The sequence below is a fragment of the Sinohyriopsis cumingii genome, chromosome 17, assembly GCF_028554795.1.
Source record: "Sinohyriopsis cumingii isolate HCF-2022 chromosome 17, ASM2855479v2, whole genome shotgun sequence".
Taxonomy (NCBI): Eukaryota; Metazoa; Mollusca; class Bivalvia; order Unionida; family Unionidae; genus Sinohyriopsis; species Sinohyriopsis cumingii.
Window position 1 is genome coordinate 113,637,148 of NC_142977.1, and position 23,298 is coordinate 113,660,445.

Here is a 23,298-nt window from a genome sequence, read left to right on the forward strand (position 1 = left end):
TTGATTGATCAATACATAAACTGACTGGTTGACTGGTTGTTTCATTAATCAATACATAAACTGACTGGTTGGTTGGTTGGTTGATTGATCAATACATAAACTGACTGGTTGGTTGGTTGGTTGGTTGACTGATCAATACATAAACTGGTTGGTTGGTTGATAACAATCCAGACTGAATCGACATTGGTTATACAGTACTATATTTGCACTAAAGTTATAAACAACACTTAATATTTAATTATAGTAAATAAGCCTACACATGACCACACTGACATGCATGTACACTTGAACATGTTCATCTTCTGTTAACAGATTCATCATCAGATCTAGGTCGTTAAGGCCCAGTTTATAACCATCTATTTCTTAGTCATAAAGCATGCCCCACACCTTGATGGCATCTCTTGGCTTGCAATCCTTGATGCCAGATGAATTAAGTTATGGTATATATTATAGCCAGATAAATTAATTTATGGTATATATTATAAAAGTTGTTAGAACTATCAAAGAATTAAGTTATTTCTCCAAATACTCAGAGCATGAAGTGCATAACAGCCTTTCCTGGGTCATATTCAGGGGTGAAACAATTCAACAATATATTGATACTTTTTCTTAAGTGATAGCAATACTGATAGAAGAGGTGATGAATTTATACACAATGATACTTACCCTGTAAACATTACTTTAATATTCACATTTATGAATAATTATTAGTAGTTTGCCTTTTAATTCTTTAAACTGCATTTGGGGCTAGTACATAGGGCTAGTTCCTTAAGTGCAAAGACTTCTGACGATATTCATCAAAATTTACATGATGTGTGGAACCACACCTGTCATCTTCCATGTTAGGTATTTATTGTACCTCATTAAGTGAGGAAATATTAGTGGTTATTCAACTAAGACATTTATAAAGATCAATGAACCATTAACATTTTATTTGATGCATCCATTATAAGAAGACTTGTTAACTGTTAAAACAGTGACCATAGGAAATCAATGAACCATGAAAGGGAATGACTTCTAAACATTTTATTGATACATCCACCATAAGAACACTTTTTAACTGTTACAATAGTGACCAGAGAAAATCAATTAAGCATGAAAGGGAGTGAGGTCTCACATATGATTTCATAAATCCAATATAAGACCACTTGTCCACTGTTATAATAATAATAACACAGGATAAGGACTGATTCTCAAATCTGATTTCATACATCCAATATAAGACCACCTGTCAACTGTTATAATAATAACACAGGATAAGGACTGATTCTCAAATCTGATTTCATACATCCAATATAAGACCACTTGTCAACTGTTATAATAATAATAATAATAACACCAGGATAAGGGCTGATGTCTCACATTCGATTTCACCCATCCAATATAAGACTAATTGTTAATTGTTATAATAATAATAACACCAGGATAAGGGCTGATGTCTCACATTCGATTTCACCCATCCAACATGAGACTAATTGTTAATTGTTATAGCAGTGACTGGTGGAAATCGATGCTCCAACAGATTAAAAACAGTTGGGGTTTTAGTAATCGGTCAGCAAAATCACCGACCACTGGTTAGTAGATTTGCATTAATATTGTACTATTTTGTCAAAAATTCAGCTTCAAAAAATTAAACCATTGTTTCTGTAGGTGTGCCTCCAACCCCAAAAATGTTACGCTATAAGCCATCAGACTTTATATTCCAACCATGCCGACCACCAACTACCTTGAACGTTTCAATTGCCAAGTATGTTTTGTTTTATAATTGATATTAATTACCATCACTCAGTTTTGATCACCATTAGTTCCCCTGTTGCTAATGGCAGCACTGACAAGAAAGGACATGCAGTAAGAAAAGTAGCCAACAAATTTTTAGTTATACCTGACAAAAGTGCATGCTCATTGGGAGCACAAGATTCAAGAGATGGGGCACATGGAATAAAAATTGGTAGGAAACCCTCCATCCATAAATCAAAGAGCAACATTGTTAATTGTAAATTAACAGTGATGGCTATTTTTGCCAAGTATTACTAAGCTATGGCCTTAAAATAAGTAAAAGAAAAAAAGTTTTGTAAAACTCGACAAATAATTTATTTTCCAAAATAAAAAGTGAAAATGTAAAAGAAGCACTTAAGGTATGGCAAAACAAATCCCCAATAATTCTAGAATTTCATACGAAAGTCCTATTGAATAAAGCTCTGAATAAAATTTACTGGTATTTCAAATAATTTCCGATGCTGAAGGTGTTAATGTGCCTGTAGTGGCTGGTAGTCTCTAATGTACTAATGTAACAATGGCCGGAATTTTATTAATGTGCCAACAGTCTTGTTGAATCACACTGATATAATCCAAAGTTTCCTTGTTTTAATTCACTATAATTCAAAGTTAATGCCTGTTGCCAAGAATATAATTGGTACTCTGTGCTTCCAGAGAATAAAAAATAACTTCACCCAAATCAAAATCTGAATACAACTATATAAATGATTTCTGCCCAGATTAATTACTATATATAATAAATTATTCCAGTAAACAATATTATATAAAAAACTAAGACACAAAAGAATAACCCAGATGAAGGCCAAAACTTAAGTTCTTGAGAAATCTTAGTTATAGCTATAAAGTCTGTAAAAAAAATTATAATAAAGAATATGGTCCACAGAATGTCCTTGACTTAGACAAAGATAAATATGTTTATTTCTAGTGATCGTGATCATATTATATTAGCTTTGTCTTTTACAGAATATTAAAAAATATAAATGATTCTGGTCAGGTAGACAATGAATGATTTTGAACAAGGGCAGCTAGAAAATACAATTTTACATAACTCATAGCAAACAATGCAAATTAAATATAAATAACATGAAGGCAATGAGACTAAAAAGCCTTGCTCACGGAGATACAACAGCAGCCAACTTTGGTTGGACTTTGTAGGATTCAAACACATAACCTTTGGGACTGTGTGTCCAGCACTTTAACAAAGCCATCACAGCTACATGGGTGTGTCCAGCATTTTACCACAAAGCCATCACAGCTATGTGGGTATGTACTTTTAACACAAAGCCATCACAGCTATATGATGTGTCCAGCACTTTAACACGAAGCCATCACAGCTATATGGGTGTGTCCAGCACTTTAACACAAAGCCATCACGGCTATATTGGTGTGTATTTTAACACAATGCCATCACTGCTATATGGGTGTATACTTTAACACAAAGTCATCACAGCTACATGGGTGTGTCCAGCACTTTAACACAAAGCCATCACAGCTACATGGGTGTGTCTAGCACTTTAACACAAAGTCATCACAGCTGCATGGGTGTGTCCAGCACTTTAACACAAAGCCATCACAGCTGCATGGGTGTGTCCAGCACTTTAACACAAAGCCATCACAGCTGCATGGGTGTGTCCAGCACTTTAACACAAAGCCATCACAGCTGCATTGGTGTGTCAAGCACTTTAACACAAAGCCATCACAGCTATATGGGTGTATACTAGTTTATAATTAATGAAATGGAACATACACACACAAAAGGAAATAAACTAGTGTAATGGAGATATAAATGCATATGGAAATCAGTGTAGTATATATACAATGGGAGGGATTATTAAGGAAAATACTATAGGCGATGATGGCAAAAACTGAAGCAAAATCTATGCAACAGAACCACAACTGTTAAAAAGCTACCTTTTCTAAATTGTAGTACAAGGAATCATCAAATATTATAAGAAAAAATGTACAAACTGAACTATTACGTACTTCAGAGATTTTAGTGTCGACTTGGTTAGTCCTACAACAACCAGTAATTTCACATGTGACTCACCTTGTATATAGTCTATGTGAATCACCTTGTAAATAGTCTATGTGACTCACACTAAATAGTTTATGGGACTCACTTTTAAATAGTCTCAGTAACTCACCTTGTAAATAGTCTGCCAGATCCCCTCCATTGCAATACTGAATAAATAAACAGATATTTATTAAAACTTCAAGTCTGACTGCATGTAGTACATATTAGTGCTTACAAGAGTCTAACTACAAACAACGTAAACCTGTCTGCCATTGAATAATGCACCACTGATTACTCTTAAAGAAAACCTGCATAGATCCAGACCTGCCAGCAGATTATGCAATGACAGATCTATATCTGTACAGCTTGCAGATGGACTCAATCTGTGAAGAACTTACAATATGTGCATGATTCACCAATATGTGTGTGATTTAGATTTTTAACATAGCTTTAACAATTTTCCAGCCATATCACTACCATGTATACAGTGTGGCAGTTTAAAGTCATTTCTAACACTGAGGCATCATGCCGCAGACATGTGGCATGATGTCCGACCCAGTCACATTATCCTGACACCAGGTCGACCAGTCCTAATACTAACCTTTTAATGCTGAGCACCTAGCGAGGTAGCTGTTATTAAATGTGTATTTACAATAATCAAGCATGAATTATGTTTACAATGATTTAATTTAGTTAGAAAATCTGCAGACAACGCATATTTCACTGCATGGTTCTCTGTGTGGAAATTAGAATTAAAATGGCTAGGCAGATCAAAGAAAATCATTAGCAAATATATGTTACTATTCATGAACTCACATCAAAAAGTCCTTAACTTGCACAAAATATGCTATGAGAAACTAATTCATTGATTCCTGTATCACAAAATATTCATAATTAATTTATTATCACAACCAAATGTGATACGAAAGATTGAAACAAACTCTTATCAGCCTATTTAAATACCACCAGGTAAAGTCTAACCTAATCCATGTCATATGTCTTGCAATTTAATATATAAACCAGACAATGTATATTTTTGTAAGATAAAATGAATCATGTACATTATATCCACACCCAAACAAGCATGTACATTATAACCAGACCAAATGTTTATCTATAAGCTACTCTTTAATCTCACAACAACAACAACAAAAAACCACAAAATAAATGTGCTACAACAGACATGGTGCTTCTTATCCATGTTAACCCTAAACCTTGTTAATAATAATAATAATAGTAATAATAATAATAATAATAGTAATAATAATATTTATAGAGAGTGACTCATTAGTCAAGGACTATTTTCTCCCATGAGGCCCTCTTAAGGAGAGTATAACAATGCACAGCAGATAAAGTGCTTCTTATCCATGTTAATCGTAAACCATGTTAATAATAATAATAATAATAATAATAATAGTAATAATAATAATTATAATCATAATAATAATGCTTTATTTATAGAGAGTGACTCTTTAGTCAAGGACTATTCTCCCTTAGGCCCTCTTAAGGAGTGTATAACCATGAACAACAGAGAGAGTGCTTCTTATCCAAGGCAACCCTAAACCATGTTACAACAGATACAATGCTTCTTATCCATGTTAACCCTAAACCATGTTACAACATATACAGTGCTTCTTATCCATGGCAACCCTAAACCATGTTACAACATATACAGTGCTTCTTATCCATGGCAACCCTAAACCATGTTACAACAGATACAGTGCTTCTTATCCATGTTAACCCTAAACCATGTTACAACATATACAGTGCTTCTTATCCATGGCAACCCTAAACCATGTTACAACATATACAGTGCTTCTTATCCATGGCAACCCTAAACCATGTTACAACATATACAGTGCTTCTTATCCATGGTAACCCTAAACCATGTTACAACATATACAGTGCTTCTTATCCATGGCAACCCTAAACCATGTTACAACATATACAGTGCTTCTTATCCATGTTAACCCTAAACCATGTTACAACATATACAGTGCTTCTTATCCATGGCAACCCTAAACCATGTTACAACATATACAGTGCTTCTTATCCATGGCAACCCTAAACCATGTTACAACATATACAGTGCTTCTTATCCATGTTAACCCTAAACCATGTTACAACATATACAGTGCTTCTTATCCATGGCAACCCTAAACCATGTTACAACATATACAGTGCTTCTTATCCATGGCAACCCTAAACCATGTTACAACATATACAGTGCTTCTTATCCATGTTAACCCTAAACCATGTTACAACATATACAGTGCTTCTTATCCATGGTAACCCTAAACCATGTTACCACAGATACAGTGCTTCTTATCCCATGTCCTAATATACTACTTAATGACTCATGGGTTATATGGGGTCATAGCCCAAATTTCTGCATGCAAATTATGTCCTATGAATGCTGAATAGTATGGTTAATGAAGTGAAAGAATAAAAGAAGATAAAATTGTTAATACAGTATCTACAAAACAAAGCCTTCCTAACAACATATACACAACAAAGCCTTCCTAACAATATATACAAAACAAAGACTCCCTAACAAATTTTACAAACAGCCTTCCAAAATTACATACAGCAATCATGATGAATGACTTAGGCATGAGTAGATAAATATAAAGGACTTCTTACCTCCATAAATAGGTACACATGATTTGTTGTTTCCTGTCAAAAGACAAAATGAGTTAAAAAATTAAACATTTAATATTTTCAATGGATGAAAAGAATGAAAAATTAAAGAAATGATTGAAGAAATTAATTTTCATTTCAATTCATATTGACCACTCTTTGGAAATCCATAAATTGTTGATTTCTTTCAAAAGTAAAACAGGAACACATATCTGTAACCTTATAGAGTACATTCCATCAGTATGACTGGTATATAACCCTATAGAGTACATTCCACCAGTATGACTGTTAGTATATAACCCTATAGTGTACATTCCATCAGTATGACTTATATAACATTATAGTGTACATTCCACCAATATGACTGTTATATAACTTTATAGTGTACATTCCACCAGTATGACTGTTATATAACCTTATAGCGTACATTCCATCAGTATGACTGTTATATAACCTTACAGTGTACATTCCACCAGTATGACTGTTATATAACTTTATAGTGTACATTCCACCAGTATGACTGTTATATAACTTTATAGTGTACATTCCACCAGTATGACTGTTATATAACATTATAGTGTACATTCCACCAGTATGACTGTTATATAACTTTATAGTGTACATTCCACCAGTATGACTGTTATATAACTTTATAGTGTACATTCCATCAGTATGACTTATATAACATTATAGTGTACATTCCACCAGTATGACTGTTATATAACTTTATAGTGTACATTCCACCAGTATGACTGTTATATAACCTTATAGCGTACATTCCATCAGTATGACTGTTATATAACCTTATAGTGTACATTCCATCAGTATGACTTATATAACATTACAGTGTACATTCCATCAGTATGACTGTTAGATAACCTTGCACTGTACATTCCACCAGTGCCATGGAACCTTGCAGTGTACCAGTGTGTTGTGTAACCTGGCAGTGTATATTCCACCAGTGTTTTTTTAAACTTGCAGTGTACATTCCACCAGTAAACGTTATGTAACCTTCCAGTGTAAGTAAGTTCCAGGATTGTGATTGTTATGTAACCTGTGTGGTTCTAACAGTGTGACTGTTACATAATCTACATAATCTACCTACATTCAACTGGTGCGACTGCCATGTAACATAAGAATGCTAGTTCTACTAGTGTGTGTGATTTGGATTTTTAATGCAGCTTTAACAGTTTTTCAGTCATACTGCTATGATGTCTGTAGTGTGGCAGTTTATATGTCTAGCACTGGGACATCATGCCGCAGACATGTAGCATGATGTCCCACCCAGTCACATTATCCTAACACCAGGCCGACCAGTCCTAACACTAACCTCTAAATGCTGAATGCCAAGCAAGGCAGCTGTTAGTACCATTTTTTAAAAGTCTTTTAGTATGACTCAGCCAGGGATTGAACCCATGACATCCCGCATTCGAGGCAGTAATTCTAACCACATGGCCACCGGAGTGGTAGTTCTACTAGTGTGCTTGTTATACAACCTTTTAATAATGATTTTGTCGGTTTCATGGATTTTAACAGCACTTTCAATACCATTGTTGGCTATATCATGAAGAGTATAAGCCAAACTGCACCTTTTCAATAGACACCATGGCCACTGACTTGGGCTGACCTAAGGAAATAAGTTTTTTAAAAAAATATAAATGTCCTGACCATCATTATACAGTAGAACTCCACCTACATATCACCCACTGAAATGACTGAAAATTCAAAGGAATGGAATCTTTCAATTAGTAATACCTGACCTTATTACCAAGATCATCCCCATAATTAGAATTTTGTTGTAATAAATACCATACTATGAAGTAAACATCATTCTTTATACTAGAAATGTCAAAATACACAGAAATGTCATCATTACAAATGAGAAAACTACAAATAAAATAATAATTGCAATATTGTAAAAATATTGTGAATAGGTTTTATTTATTATCATGCAACTGTTCAGCTCATTTTATAAAGATTAACATTCAATGTGTACAGAACAAAAATTATTTAACTAATCAATTATGATTACTTGTTTGATTCATTATTAACTGATTTAATTGTGTTTTCATTTTTATATTCATATATGTAACCCTTTCTGCAACATATTCACAACAAGCCTACAGAATCAGTGAATGAAAGTGAAGGTAAAATTACACTAAGTGGCAGCAAAAGCTGTTAAATTTAATGTTTAGAAACATGATATTATGGACGAGTACAAATTATCCCATGAACTCATCTGTGACGATCAAAACATAACTAATCCATCAAAATTATGCAATAAAAAGGTCTAAATTATAAGAACAATCAAAATATTAACTGAAATACTTGTAAAAGTAATATTAATAATAATAATAATAATGAGGACATTGTATAGCGCCTAATCTTTAGAAGCTTTAAGCGCTTTACAACATTAGACATCACCTGTAAGATAAGAAACATAATATTATTACAAAAACAAACAACATAAAATTAGAAAAACATTAAAAAATAAAAAACATGCTGAGAATATTTCAGGTAGGAAACATTATTAGGTCTTTAAGTTTGTTCTTGCTGTCGAAATAAGCGAGTCTTGAATGTAATCACTGTGTCTTTGTGTCTAAGTTCAGTGGGCAATTCATTCCACGTTGCTGGGCCCTGGTATGCAAAAGAACGCTGTCCATATGACTTTGTTTTCATAGTGGGAATAAATAAAAATAAATGACATTTACAATAAATATGACCAGTGACCAATTTAGTTTCTACAGTGCTGGTCAATATCATCAGAGTAATGTGCCATTATACAAAAACGGTTAAAAAAACACAATGGAAAAGCCTATGTGTATAACAAAGGCCAGAGTCTAGATGTGTATTAAAAACACAATGGAAAAGCCTATGTGTATAACAAAGGCCAGAGTCTAGATGTGTATTAAAAACACAATGGAAAAGCCTATGTGTATAACAAAGGCCAGAGTCTAGATGTGTATTAAAAACGCAATGGAAAAGCCTATGTGTATAACAAAGGCCAGAGTCTAGATGTGTATTAAAAACACAATGGAAAAGCCTATGTGTATAACAAAGGCTGGAGTCTAGATGTGTATTAACAAATAAGAAGGCTGTGTTTAATGAAGATCACTGTAGGTCTTTATAGGACTTCACATGGGCCAACCCAAAATGTACCATACTCTGACATTACAGTGAATTTCAAATTATTTTTAAATATATCATAAGACTGCATGCATGTTACACTTTCAAGTATGACATAATGATCACACACATGTTGCATTTTCAAGCAATGAAGATTATACACACATTTCATTTTTAAGTATTCGATGAGGCTGTACATCTGTTGTATTTTCAGACAATAAGACAAATTGGGTACTTTGTCATTTATATTCTTATATAAGTTCATCTTCACTAGCCAAAGTTCTGATATGTTAACGCTATATACACCTTAGCGGATTTATCAGATATTTAAGTGCTTTGTCTGAGTGACATATACTGGATTCCTATGTTGTCTCCCTTAGTATGTAATGCAAACGGCATGTAACAGCAATGCTTAAAATGTTTGAGGCAATTGACTTAAAATAATAACTTGCAAGTTTAGCATCGAAAGTGCAACTACGTACCAGAGAAAAGCCATTACAGGTGTATTTTAACGAAAGGATGTACATATTTGTAGAAACATGGACCAGCACTCGAGAATTGCTTATTTATAACTTAATTCCAGTTGTGTGCTCCCTTCTCTCTATCATGTTGGAACAGTGTTCAAATTTGAACAAGTTTATTTTGATTGGATGCACTGGTTTGAGGCTGCATCCAATGAAACTCAGAACTGAAGCACTAAAATATCTGATGGAACAGCCAAACAGTAGATAGGTTAAAATATCAGAACCATGGCTAGCAAGGATGTGCAAGTTTGTGCAGATAAGAAAATTCACAATCACCATATACTGGTGACAATTAATTTATCGAAACAAAATGATGTTTACTGGGACAGGTAAAAAAGAAATACCTGTTTAAGTTCAGCATATTTTTTAATACATCTGGAAAAACCCAATCTTACACAAACTTTTGACATCTTTAAATATCACAAAATTCAAAATATTAAAAACCTCTTTCCTCAGTATATCAGCGAGAACATATGCCCCAAAGGAAGAAAATTTGATTCTAACTAGTAATGTATGTATATAAAAAAATGTCACACAACCCTTAAAACAAACTAACAAAAAAAGGTGCGACCTATTTAAAAAGTGCAGTTTCAGGTATTAAAATCCTCTTCCTTGATTAACATGCAGAGCTCCAGGTAAAAATGTAAAAAAAAAAAAAAAAATGGGTAGGTGTAAACAAATTGTAATATTCCTGAGCATTATTCATTGCACTGCTATCACGTTTACACTTTCTGAAATTGCTTATATGTGAGGAGACAAAATATTTACCACTAACAGTCATCAGTATTATTTGTAGAGTGTCTGTCCTTGAACCTCCTTTGTCATCAGAATTATTTATGGAGTAACCCAGCTAACAACCTAGTTTGCCCTTGAACCTCCCTTGACAGGAGTGTATACATGCCACTGTCCACTGACAAACACATGCTTGCTGAATATGTTAACTGCCATCAATTAAGACAGAAATATTTTGATGGGCTCTTCATTAAGAAACCATGTGGTGGGGCCATGGGTCAAAACACTCTTCAGCTCTGAAATGCACTGAGAACCCTGCAACCAAATGGAATTCATACGAAGTTTTTCAGTGAAAACCCTAAGCTGCTATGACCATGCATGTCATAACAAGATTTTCAAGATGACCATTGTAGCAGGCATACTTGATGTCTGAATATCACAGTTTTCATTCCTGAACAACTAGACATTATAAAACATTTTCATTTGACCACCCATTCTGTACTGATAACAATATTTTCAAGACGGCCATTTGGCAGCCATATTTGACTTCGCATCAGCATCATTTTCATTTAGAACCAATACTAGTAGCTATAACAAGATGGCCACTGTGGTACCCATTTTGGATGTCTGAGTGGCAACAATTTTTTTCATTCTGGACCAACTAGACCATGGTGTGTGCATTGGATGTTTGAGTAGCAACATTTTGTTTCCACCTAGGACCAAACAGACCATGGTGTGTGTGTGTGTGTGTTGGATGTTTGATTAGCACCATTTTCTTTTCAACCAGACCATGGTGTGTTTGTGTTGGATGTCTGAGTAGCACCATTTAGGACCAACTAGATCATGGTGTGTGTGTGTTGGATTTTTAATGCAGTTTTAACAAATGTTTCAGTCACACCGATATGATATCAGCAGTGTGGCAGTTTAAAGTGAGGTCTTGCACTCATGCAACAAACATGTAGCATCATGTCCCACCCAGTCACATTATCCGGACACCAGACAACCAGTCACATCATTAACCTCTTCGTGCTGAGCACTTAGCAACACAGCTGTCAGCACCACTTTTATAAGTCTTTGGTATGACTCAGATGGGGTTTGAACCTGCGACCTCCCACATCTGATGCAAACACTCTAACCGCTTAGGCCATGGGATACATGTGTGCATAAAGTTCCATTGCAATCCTCAGATTGCTTTAGTTGATGCAGCCATAACAAGGGGACAGACTTATTGCATAGAACAGACTATAGATTGGTTTCATAACAATTCACATCAACTGGGGGACTGACTGGTTTCAAAATAATTTTCATGAGCTGAGGGACAAATATTTACACAGCTGTCAATAACAATCCAAGAGCTTGCTTAATCTTGTATCGTAGTTATGTAATACCTGGGTGTAATGTAACCTAGCAACCAATGCTAGACAATTAGTAATCACAACAATAGCTGACAAACCAGCTCATTATCTTGCTGTGGAACTTGAGACGATAAGCAGTTTTCTTGTCAGGTATCAAATTTCAAAATAATCTGATCCTCAATATGTATATATATATATATATACATGAATCTGAAAGCTCTAATAACAACAAAAGCTAAATAAACAATTTTCATTTAGTACAAGCAAGACATCATTATAAGTCTTTTGGTACAAGCACAGTGCTGATATGACCAGCCATCTTGGAGAAGTTGTAATAACAAAAGATGGCCATTGTGCCAGCCATCTTTGCTGTCAGACCATTTTCAGTTACAATCCTGGGTTCTTGACAGACACAAACCCTCAGGTCTTGACGCAAGGAAATTAAATATAAAACCCATTTCTAATGCAAAGAAATTCGAACTTGTGTTTTTTATGGCACACATTGATTAGGACTAGAAAATCAGTTTTAATTACCCTTTATTTGCTTCCAGCATAATTTCCACAAGCTATCCATAATAAATTTACAGTATGCACCTTGACATTTGCAAAATTACTGTTTACACTTCAGTCCTACAGTAATATAACCCATTATAAAATCAATTTGAACTGGGTGCATCTAACAGGTCACTATAATGTCGCATTTAGGTCAAGGTTAAATCAAGGTTATTAAGGTCCTGTTGCTGCACAATGTACTGGGTTCTTAGTGAAAAGAAAATTAGTTATTGGTTATAATACTAGTAAGTATTAATTTTGTACTGAGCCTTCCAAGATGGAACAGTGTATATACTATATTTGAAAACTATAATGTATTTGGTTTTGAAGGAAAAAGAAAGTATGCAGAATTGTCTCTTGAATTTGTTTGTGGAATTAGGGGCCATTTAAATTCTCTGATTATAAATAGATTGATCAGATTCCTCTTTCTATGACTTGTATATTTTCATTCTTAACAATGCCAGACATTATGTAGTTCCAGAGATGTCTATATTTTATGATAAAGATATCAATGATCTTTCATGTTTAAAATACTTTTATGTTATATTTTAATTTTTATATGTGGACTGTGCAGTCTGAAATAAACAATTCTTTTTTTTCTTATCTTACTTAATCTTGCATTATACATCATGCACCACCATAGGTTGTAAACAATCAAACAAGCTAGACAATCCCTAACAACAGCAGAACAACTAGCTCATTGTACCTTAACTGGAATGTAAAATGAGTTTTCTAGTTCAGTATCAAATTTCAAAATAATCAAATTCACAAAAGCTAAATAAAAAAAGCTGAATCATATCTGGAATGGTAATTTATATACATCATTTTTACACTTAGTACACTCTGTACTGACAGAGAACCAGTTCTTGCATATCCATTATTCAATGACAAACACATATCCATTATTCAATGACAAACACATATCCATTATTCAATGACAAACACATATCCAAATTCAATCACAAACACATAAATAGGTTAGTTGTATAAACATAACAGATCTGTGTTTATACGTAGGAACACAATAAGATCTGATTTTTGTGACCCAGTAACATACTGACTGAATTGTTCAAGGTGAAGGACCTACCTAAAGTATTGCTTCCTGTCCAATCCAGATAAGTGTAAACAGAAATAGTAAGCTGAGCTAGGCTTGGTTTGAGGTTAACCAGTAAATTTCAATGTTGGTAAATATTACAAGTGAACTTTCCTTCAACAGAGATTCATTCCTACAGGCATCACATTGAAGTCATGCAGCAGGCATTCGCTACACAACAACTTATGTGTGTGTATGTTAGGGGATAGGATGCTATTTTTAGATTTAAAAATTCTGGAGGTCAGAAAGGTAACTGACTAATATCCTAATCACAACATTTAGTTCCAGTCTACATACTGACCCCTAGCACACACACACACACACACATAAATAGTATTTTAAAAAATATTAACCATTCTATAATTTATTTTACTAACACTGCTCATGTCTATTTACATGATGCATAAAAAACATGAATAATAACAGAAATAATACATGTATTTATATAACCAAAATAAGACAACCTTAAAATGTAGCAAAATCAAAGATGTTGCTGGGACACAAATTTAGACTGTATATTATCCTGCTTATGTTAAATCATATGACTGAGACCTAAGTAATACATGGTTATTTTACTGTGAAATGGAACGGCATTTTTATCAATTTGATGGGGTATTTTGTGAAGACAATGCAACAAACTTGGTATGTTTTATTTAGTCTTATGACCATGAGGTTTAGTGACCAATACTAGTTTAAAGTATATTGGTTATTTGCTACTTTATGAAATCTTCTTGGACATCAAGTGCTATTAAGAAGTGTACAAATATCTCAACTTGTACTGGCAGTATTATCATAGAAGACAAGTACTGCTAATTAAGTAGTGTACAAATCTCAACTCGAACTGAGAGAATCATCACAGAAGACAAGTACTGCTAATTAAGTAGTGTACAAATCTCAACTCGAACTGAGAGAACCATCATAGAAGACAAGTACTGTTAACTAAGAAGTGTACAAATATCTCAACTCGTACTGACAGTATTATCATAAAAGACAAGTACTATTAATTAAGAAGTGTACAAATATCTCAACTCGTACTGACAGTATTATCATAAAAGACAAGTACTATTAATTAAGAAGTGTACAGATATCTCAACTCGTACTGACAGTATTATCATAAAAGACAAGTACTATTAAGAAGTGTACAGATATCTCAACTCGTACTGACAGTATTATCATAAAAGACAAGTACTATTAATTAAGAAGTGTACAAATATCTCAACTCGTACTGACAGTATTATCATAAAAGACAAGTACTATTAATTAAGAAGTGTACAAATATCTCAACTCGTACTGACAGTATTATCATAAAAGAAAAGTACTATTAATTAAGAAGTGTACAGATATCTCAACTCGTACTGACAGTATTATCATAAAAGACAAGTACTATTAATTAAGAAGTGTACAGATATCTCAACTCGTACCCAAACAAAATTTCAAGGTGGGGGGGGGCAAACAGACAGAATGAGCTTGGAAAAAAATATTCTTCATTATCATATTTATTTTAAAAAATCCTATTATATGTATAAAAAATTATGAGTGTTTTAGTCACTTTGCATAAACACACTAATAAATACATATTATCTAGAGCTGTAGACGCTATCAATATATTTGACACTTTCTTTAAAATTTAACACACAGACCCCATTAAAACCAAGAAAAATTACTTTTTAAACCTTGAAAAATTAAAACTCAAGGAAATCCTCTTGACATCAGAGAGAAAGCAAGAAAAACTAAAGATTTTGTGAATATTTTAATTTCTGATGCTTGAATGCTGTCTAAAAGAGGCTTGTTATTAGCCACACAATAAGATGTTTTCTAAAATATCACTCTGATGGAAGAAATTATGATGTTTGGAGTGAGTATTGTGTAATTGTATCATATTGTGTAACTTGATGTAACTACAAGCTAGCAACCCTTCTATATTATGCAACTTGATGTAACTATAGGTAAATACAAGCTGGCAGTCCTTACATTGGCCCTATGTAATTACAAAAGTAACTGCTAATCCCAGATGCCTGACATGTTAGAAAGCTCTATTATTCCTGGCTAAAAGCCAGAAAAGATAAAACCCTCCAAATAAAAGATTTGATAAAATAGAGATGAAAGAAAAAGACAAACATATAAAATATACAGAAAATTAATGAAGTTTGTAAATAGACAAAAATCAAAATCAACTGGCTTTAACATAGTTGTCCTAGATATATAAAGGTAAAAGAAAAACCAGGCAGTGCATGTTTTAAAGCAAGATTTGAGCAGACCAACCAAAGCCAATTTTTGGCCACCTTGTCTGAAAGCATCAAAATGAAAATGCCACAAGTGAGTTGTGAGATCCACCAGGCAGTGCATGGAATAAACCAAAACTCTGAGGAGAGGGACCAAAGCCAATTAAATTGTTTTAGCTGTGAGCCATTACATAGAATAACATCCTATGGCTTCAAGATTTCTGTTACACACACACACAGATATATATAATTTAGAACATTATCTTCACTTCACAAATCACAATGTTACTACATGTGCTTCGAAAATGTTTCACAGTAACTTGCTTTGTGCATGTGTTGCTTTCCATGATAAAATGTCAACAAAGTATTATCTAAAACATAAATTTGCCTCTTAAAAGACATAAGCAATAATAAAACATTAATTTTTTGGCCGTTTTTGTCTTTCTTACTTTTTTTTTAAACCTACTTTTGTCATTTTCTCAGTCTTTTTACCATTGTCTTAAGTGCTGCACTTTTATTTTTTACCACTGCTGTCTTTATGGTATGTTACCATGGAAGCATGTACCACCACCAACACCCAAGACCAATGATCCATATAGTGTAAAAATTCTCTACAATCTTTGTGAAGACATGATAAAAAATAACAGTGTTAAGGGATAAGTAATGTAAAACATGTTTCTGTTCCATAGAAGTGGATCAATCAGCCCAACGTTTACCATGTTGTTAATACACAATACTCACTAAGGGAAAAGATGACTAGAAACCTCAGTGAAAATATAAAGTTTTGACAATACTGTACATTTCGTACAATAATTATTATATTGTTATAACATTTAAGAACATGAACCCTACATCAGGGGAACAACGAAACTAACCCGAATACGAAATTTAAACACTGTATAAAGGTAATAATATATGCCCTTACTACATTTGGTATTGTGTGCAGAAAAGACATCTATATCCATGCAAAAATGTGTGCATGTGCTAGAGATTGTATAGACATGTTACTCCAACATGCGCTGTCATGTAATTCACCTGCACCGTTTGATTCTGTACTGTCATGTAATTCACCTGCACTGTTTGAATCTATACTGTCATGTAATTCACCTGCACTGTTTGAATCTATACTGTCATGTAATTCACCTGCACTGTTTGAATCTATACTGTCATGTAATTCACCTGCACTGTTTGAATCTGTACTGTCATGTAGTTGACCTGCACTGTTTGAATCTGTACTGTCATGTAGTTGACCTGCACTGTCTGAATCTTAAATGTCATATAGCTGACCTGCACTGTTTGAGTCTGTACTGTCATGTAATTCACCTGCACTGTTTGAGTCTGTACTGTCATGTAGTTGACCTGCACTGTTTGAATCTAAAATGTCATATAGCTGACCTGCACTGTTTGAGTCTGTACTGTCATGTAATTCACCTGCACTGTTTGAATCTGTACTGTCATGTAATTCACCTGCACTGTTTGAATCTGTACTGTCATGTAGTTGACCTGCACTGTTTGAATCTAAAATGTCATATAGCTGACCTGCACTGTTTGAATCTGTACTGTCATGTAATTCACCTGCACTGTTTGAATCTGTACTGTCATGTAGTTGACCTGCACTGTTTGAATCTAAAATGTCATATAGCTGACCTGCACTGTTTGAGTCTGTACTGTCCTATAATTTACCTGCACTGTTTGAATCTGTACTGCCATGCAACTGACTTGCACCGTTTGAATCTATACTGTCATGTAATTGACCTGCACTGTTGAATCTGTACTGTCATGTAGTTGACCTGCACTGTTTGAATCTGTACTCTCATGTAACTGACCTGCACTGACTGAATATGTATTGTCATGTAACTGAGCTGCACCGTTTGATTCTGTACTGTCATGTAATTGACCTGCACTGTTTGAATCTGTACTGTCATGTAACTGACCTGCTTTGTTTGAATCTGTACTGTCATGTAACTGACCTGCACTGTTTGAATCTGTACTGCCATGTAATTGACTTGTACCGTTTGAATCTATACTGTCATGTAATTGACCTGCACTGTTGAATCTGTACTGTCATGTAGTTGACCTGCACTGTCATGTAATTGGCCTGCACTGTTTGAATCTGTACTGTCATGTAATTGACCTGCACTGTTTGAATCTGTACTGTCATGTAACTGACCTGCACTGTTTGAATCTGTACTGCCATGTAATTGACTTGCACCGTTTGAATCTATACTGTCATGTAATTGACCTGCACTGTTGAATCTGTACTGTCATGTAGTTGACCTGCACTGTCATGTAATTGGCCTGCACTGTTTGAATATGTACTGTCATGTAACTGAGCTGCACTGTTTGATTCTGTACTGTCATGTAACTGACCTGCACTCTTTGAGTCTGTATGATCTTGTAACTGACCTGCACTATTTGAGTCTGTACTGTCATGTAACTGACCTGCACTGTTGAATCTGTACTGTCATGTAGTTGACCTGCACTGTCATGTAACTGACCTGCACTGTTTGATTCTGTACTGTCATGTAACTGACCTGCACTGTTTGATTCTGTACTGTCATGTAACTGACCTGCACTGTTTGATTCTGTACTGTCATGTAACTGACTTGCACTGTTTGAATCTGTACTGTCATGTAACTGACCTGCACTGTTTGATTCTGTACTGTCATGTAACTGACCTGCACTGTTGAATCTGTACTGTCATGTAACTGACCTGCACTGTTGAATCTGTACTGTCATGTAACTGACCTGCACTGTTGAATCTGTACTGTCATGTAACTGACCTGCACTGTTGAATCTGTACTGTCATGTAATTGACCTGCACTGTTGAATCTGTACTGTCATGTAACTGACCTGCACTGTTGAATCTGTACTGCCATGTAACTGACCTGCACTGTTGAATCTGTACTGTCATGTAGTTGACCTGCACTGTCATGTAACTGACCTGCACTGTTTGATTCTGTACTGTCATGTAACTGACCTGTACTGTTTGATTCTGTACTGTCATGTAATTGACTTGCACTGTTTGAATCTGTACTGTCATGTAACTGAGCTGCACTGTCAGGTAACTGACCTGCAATGTTTGAGTCTAGAGACTAGAAAAGGGGGATCCTCAACATTCAGTTCAATTGGTATTGGTTTTCAGAAACTTTAAAAAAGAACATTACCATAAATTTGACTACTGATGATAAATTAAAAACACTTCCATCACTGCTGGAGTGTGATATGTAGTCCTAATCAGCAATGAAGCCATAATGACCTGCTAAAGCATACAGCAATATGTACCTATGTAACTCAATGCCTCAGACAATGTCTATTCCATTCTGGGAATGATACACAGCTGAAAAATAGCCCATGTCCAGCTGCTTTGTTATGGTGTATTTTGCCAATACCTTGAAAATGACCACAGATAACTATGCACAGCCGCATTTTAAAAGCTGTATTTTTTCTCTTGAAAACCCTACCAATTTATTAGAGACAAATATTCAGTAGATCCTATTTTTTTTACCCAAATCAATGAAATAATTACAAACTGAATTTAACCAGGGTCTACAGCACAAACTGTATGGATCACTATCATTGTCTGGCTGTATCATCTCAGACAAACTATGCACAACATGTGGCATTATTCTATGATTACACCTTGTACTGGTACAAGACAGTTTTAGATATACTAATTACAACCAGTGGCATTGCTGTATGGTTAATAACTTGTCTTGATACAAGATGGTTTAGATATATTAATTACAACCGGGGGCATTATTTTATGAGGAGCCCCTGACCATGGTACAAGACTGGAAATATGTTGATACTAATTATTAAAAAGAGCTATACCATAATGCATTATTATTTATTGCTAGCTGACAAGCTATTACCTTACAGTCCATGAGGGCAACAACATTTTCATGGTGCAGATCAGAAAGCTCCTGCAAAATAATAAAATGGACAAATTATTAATTAATATAAATCATCAAGGCTTGAGGGAATTCAACAGTAAAGATATACAAATGTCAACCAAACACACTTCTGACAAAATGAATTGGAAAAACTTATCAACAGAACATTTTGGATTCACATAATTTAGCACCTAAACAATATATGTTGTTGAATGAACACAGCTAGAAATACATATTTATATTCTGTTTATGGGGGGGGGGGTATACAGTAATGAAATCCGACTATAGAACTGTATGATTCTATGAATATATCGTAGCAGTCTCAAACTGACACAATATTCCTGCTATAAACTTTTCTAAATGATCACTAAATGCAATATGAATACAAGGGGCATTTAATTCAGTGAATACACTACATGTATCTATATAAGTAAAAGTTTCAGGTGATAGAAAAAAGTTATAATAATTTCAAAGTGATTTTGTGTTTTAGTCACTAAACACTGATATTAAATTGAGAATCTGCTAAACATCTGGCAATGACTCTTTTTATTTGTTTACATAATTGGTTTTCTGGAGAATATCATATTGTGCAAAACTTATCTAATTTGTGTGTTACAAAAAAAATAATTTAAGGTGAGACGTTGACAGAAGTTATCCTGAATGAGACTTATCACTGGTACTTTGCAAAAGATTACAAATAAATTTATATCCACAACAATGTGTAAAAAATATTTGGGACACTGTTAATCAACAAGTTTACAAATACAAACAGTTTAAACAGAAACACATAAACCACTAAAATACAAAATGCAGGAGTTCGGACATGTTACCTTGAGGATCTTTATCTCTTTGCCCATGAGATTCTGAGATTTAGATATATTCTTCTTTGCAATGCTCTTGATGGCCACTACTATATCAGGTTTCTGTAATTCAAGAATATAAATATTCAATGTTATCCCTCATAAACAACTGGACCTTTTTAAAATTCATCAAAAAAGGATCTACAGATCTTTCCCAATTACTATTTAAAAAATCCCTTTCACACTGGATAAACCATGGATTGCATACTTTTCAAGCATAGGATTGGTATCCCAGAGTTTATCCTCATAAATTTCTAAAAATGTGGGTGTATTGATGAATGTTTAATTTGGGTCATGTTCAACACAATCACAATGCTCTACAATATATAAGTATGCTGTTAATTTGGGCTCAAAGACTGCCATCATTCACAACCAATGTGTATCAATGACAACTGAGAAATTTATGAACCTATAAAAGACACATCATAGCATACAAAATGGATCTGTGCACAAAAAAATAGTGATTATTTATTATAACTTTGTAAATAAAAATAATTTTTGGCTTTGATGGAGATATCAACAGACCTGACAATAATTAATGTTTTAACTGCAGGAAGCAGCCAGGTCTACATATATAAATGCCAACCCTCCAAGAGGTATAAGTGTAATTATTCCGATTATAAGTATAATTATATGTGGCAAAAAAGTGTAATTTGGGTCGTAAAAGGTGTAATCTATATATTAAATGCCGGAATTAAAGAATGTGAAAAAGACACATTAATACTACTAGACTGGTTCTGAAGCTAGTCAAATTTGTTGTTGTTGTTGGGTTTAACGCCATTTTTCAGCACACGATAGGCTATACATGGCGGCCAGTATTAATGGTAAAGGAAGAACCCGGGAAAGAACCACCGACCCATGAGAAGCTATTGGCAAGCTTTCTCACATACCAACATTGGCCAAAATTTTTGTCACAAAGGGAAAAATCCACATGGTTTTGAAGCAGAATTCAAACACAAACTATAATGAAAAGTTATTTATATTCAGCACTCACTTCAACTAGTCTACATGCATAACTTTTGCTGAATGAGCATGAGCTGAAATACTGCATTGCTCAGAGTGCTGTACTATTACATAACTCTCATATTCATTTAAAGTTTATAAAGCAGTGTTGATTTGTCACTTTTTCTGATCTGATAAGTTTGAAAATTTGGAAAGATCCATCAGCTCAAACATTTTCCATCATCCACATTTCACACTGTAAAGCAATTCACTTAACATCCGGTACCATTTTCTTAAAAATATATACTGGTTCACTAACTAACTAGATTATCAATAAAATTAATATATTAGGCAAAGTACAATTTTGAAGAAAACCATCTGTTTTCTTGGAAATGAGTCATATACAATTGCTATAATTAGCAATTAAGTTAAGTACTCTAATGCAATTCTTAATGCAGCAATCACCTTTTTAGGAATATTCTCAAATTTATGAGTGGAATGAAAGAGTTGATAATAAAATGAAGAAAAAAAACCCAACTTTATATTGCTTTATTTTTATCTTACTTTTTCTTGCAGCAAAAATGCATAATCCATATGCATTTTCATAATTTGGGGAAAAAAGCGTAATGATAAAGACAAATGCATAATGGTTGGCATGTTGGTATATACATTAAACAAGCAGGGTAAAAACTGTTCCTTGCTAAAGGCTGAAATACAGTCACACGTGCAATAAAATGATGGGGTACTATTCTTACATCTGTTGTTATGAAATTAGTCTTGGTAGGTCAGGTAGTCAGTTGTTAAGCTGCCTGGGGGAAACCTAGCTGTTCATTTATCCAGTAGGTGGACCTTTTCAGCCAGGACCAGGCATAAGTCAATTAACATGGGGTTGCAAATGGGCCAATAAACTCTGAACAAACAAGCCAAATCCATGAAACACAAGTATAAGGGTCACTATATTTATATCACAAAGAAATACTGAACTGATAATGGCTAAGAACCTACAATATAAACAAAAATATTGTAAAAATAGAGGTCGTCCCAACTGTTACATCATGCCAAGTACACTGTAAAATATGACAAAGTACTTTTCTTAACTTGTTTCATGAAGTACAGAAATACAGATCGCTGCTTTTCAAAAGAAAAGGTGCAAACCACTAATTTCTAATATAACTACAATACCAGTGATTAGTATGTAAATTATACTCATCCAATGAGTGTTCGTACAATAATGGGTGTGTGAACAACAGTAATTTAAACTTATTTTGTCAAAGGAATGAGAAATCCCATGGCAATCATCATAAAAAGGATTGTTTTGTCTGTGACATGATCAACTATACTTTTATTTTCAAATAATTATCACATAAGCACTTTTCTGATGACAAATTTACTTAATTTCTTTGGTGCCAAGCACAAGGCTGCTGTTAAATATGATTGTCACTTGAATGGTTAACAGAAAGTTGTAACTGCATCCAGTTTTGATAAAGAAAACAGAATGTCAAAGTCACTTAGATATTCTAGGAATGAATCATGCAATATGCTATTTCCATGTGACAAAAAGAAAAA

At 34.0% G+C, this 23,298-nt stretch overlaps 1 protein-coding gene across 1 annotated transcript in view; it reads right to left on the reverse strand.

Annotated features, from left to right (window-relative positions):
- The window catches only part of LOC149779690 (serine/threonine-protein kinase unc-51-like), a 92,234-nt gene that overhangs the window by 66,933 nt on the left and 2,003 nt on the right, over positions 1-23,298 (reverse strand). Inside the window, exons 2-5 of the mRNA XM_089940537.1 lie at positions 20,761-20,853; positions 19,910-19,960; positions 6,434-6,466; positions 3,921-3,957 (exon numbers count right to left, since the gene is read on the reverse strand). Coding sequence (XP_089796663.1) covers positions 3,921-3,957; positions 6,434-6,466; positions 19,910-19,960; positions 20,761-20,853 — 214 coding nt within the window. The remainder of the gene's footprint in view (positions 1-3,920; positions 3,958-6,433; positions 6,467-19,909; positions 19,961-20,760; positions 20,854-23,298) is intronic.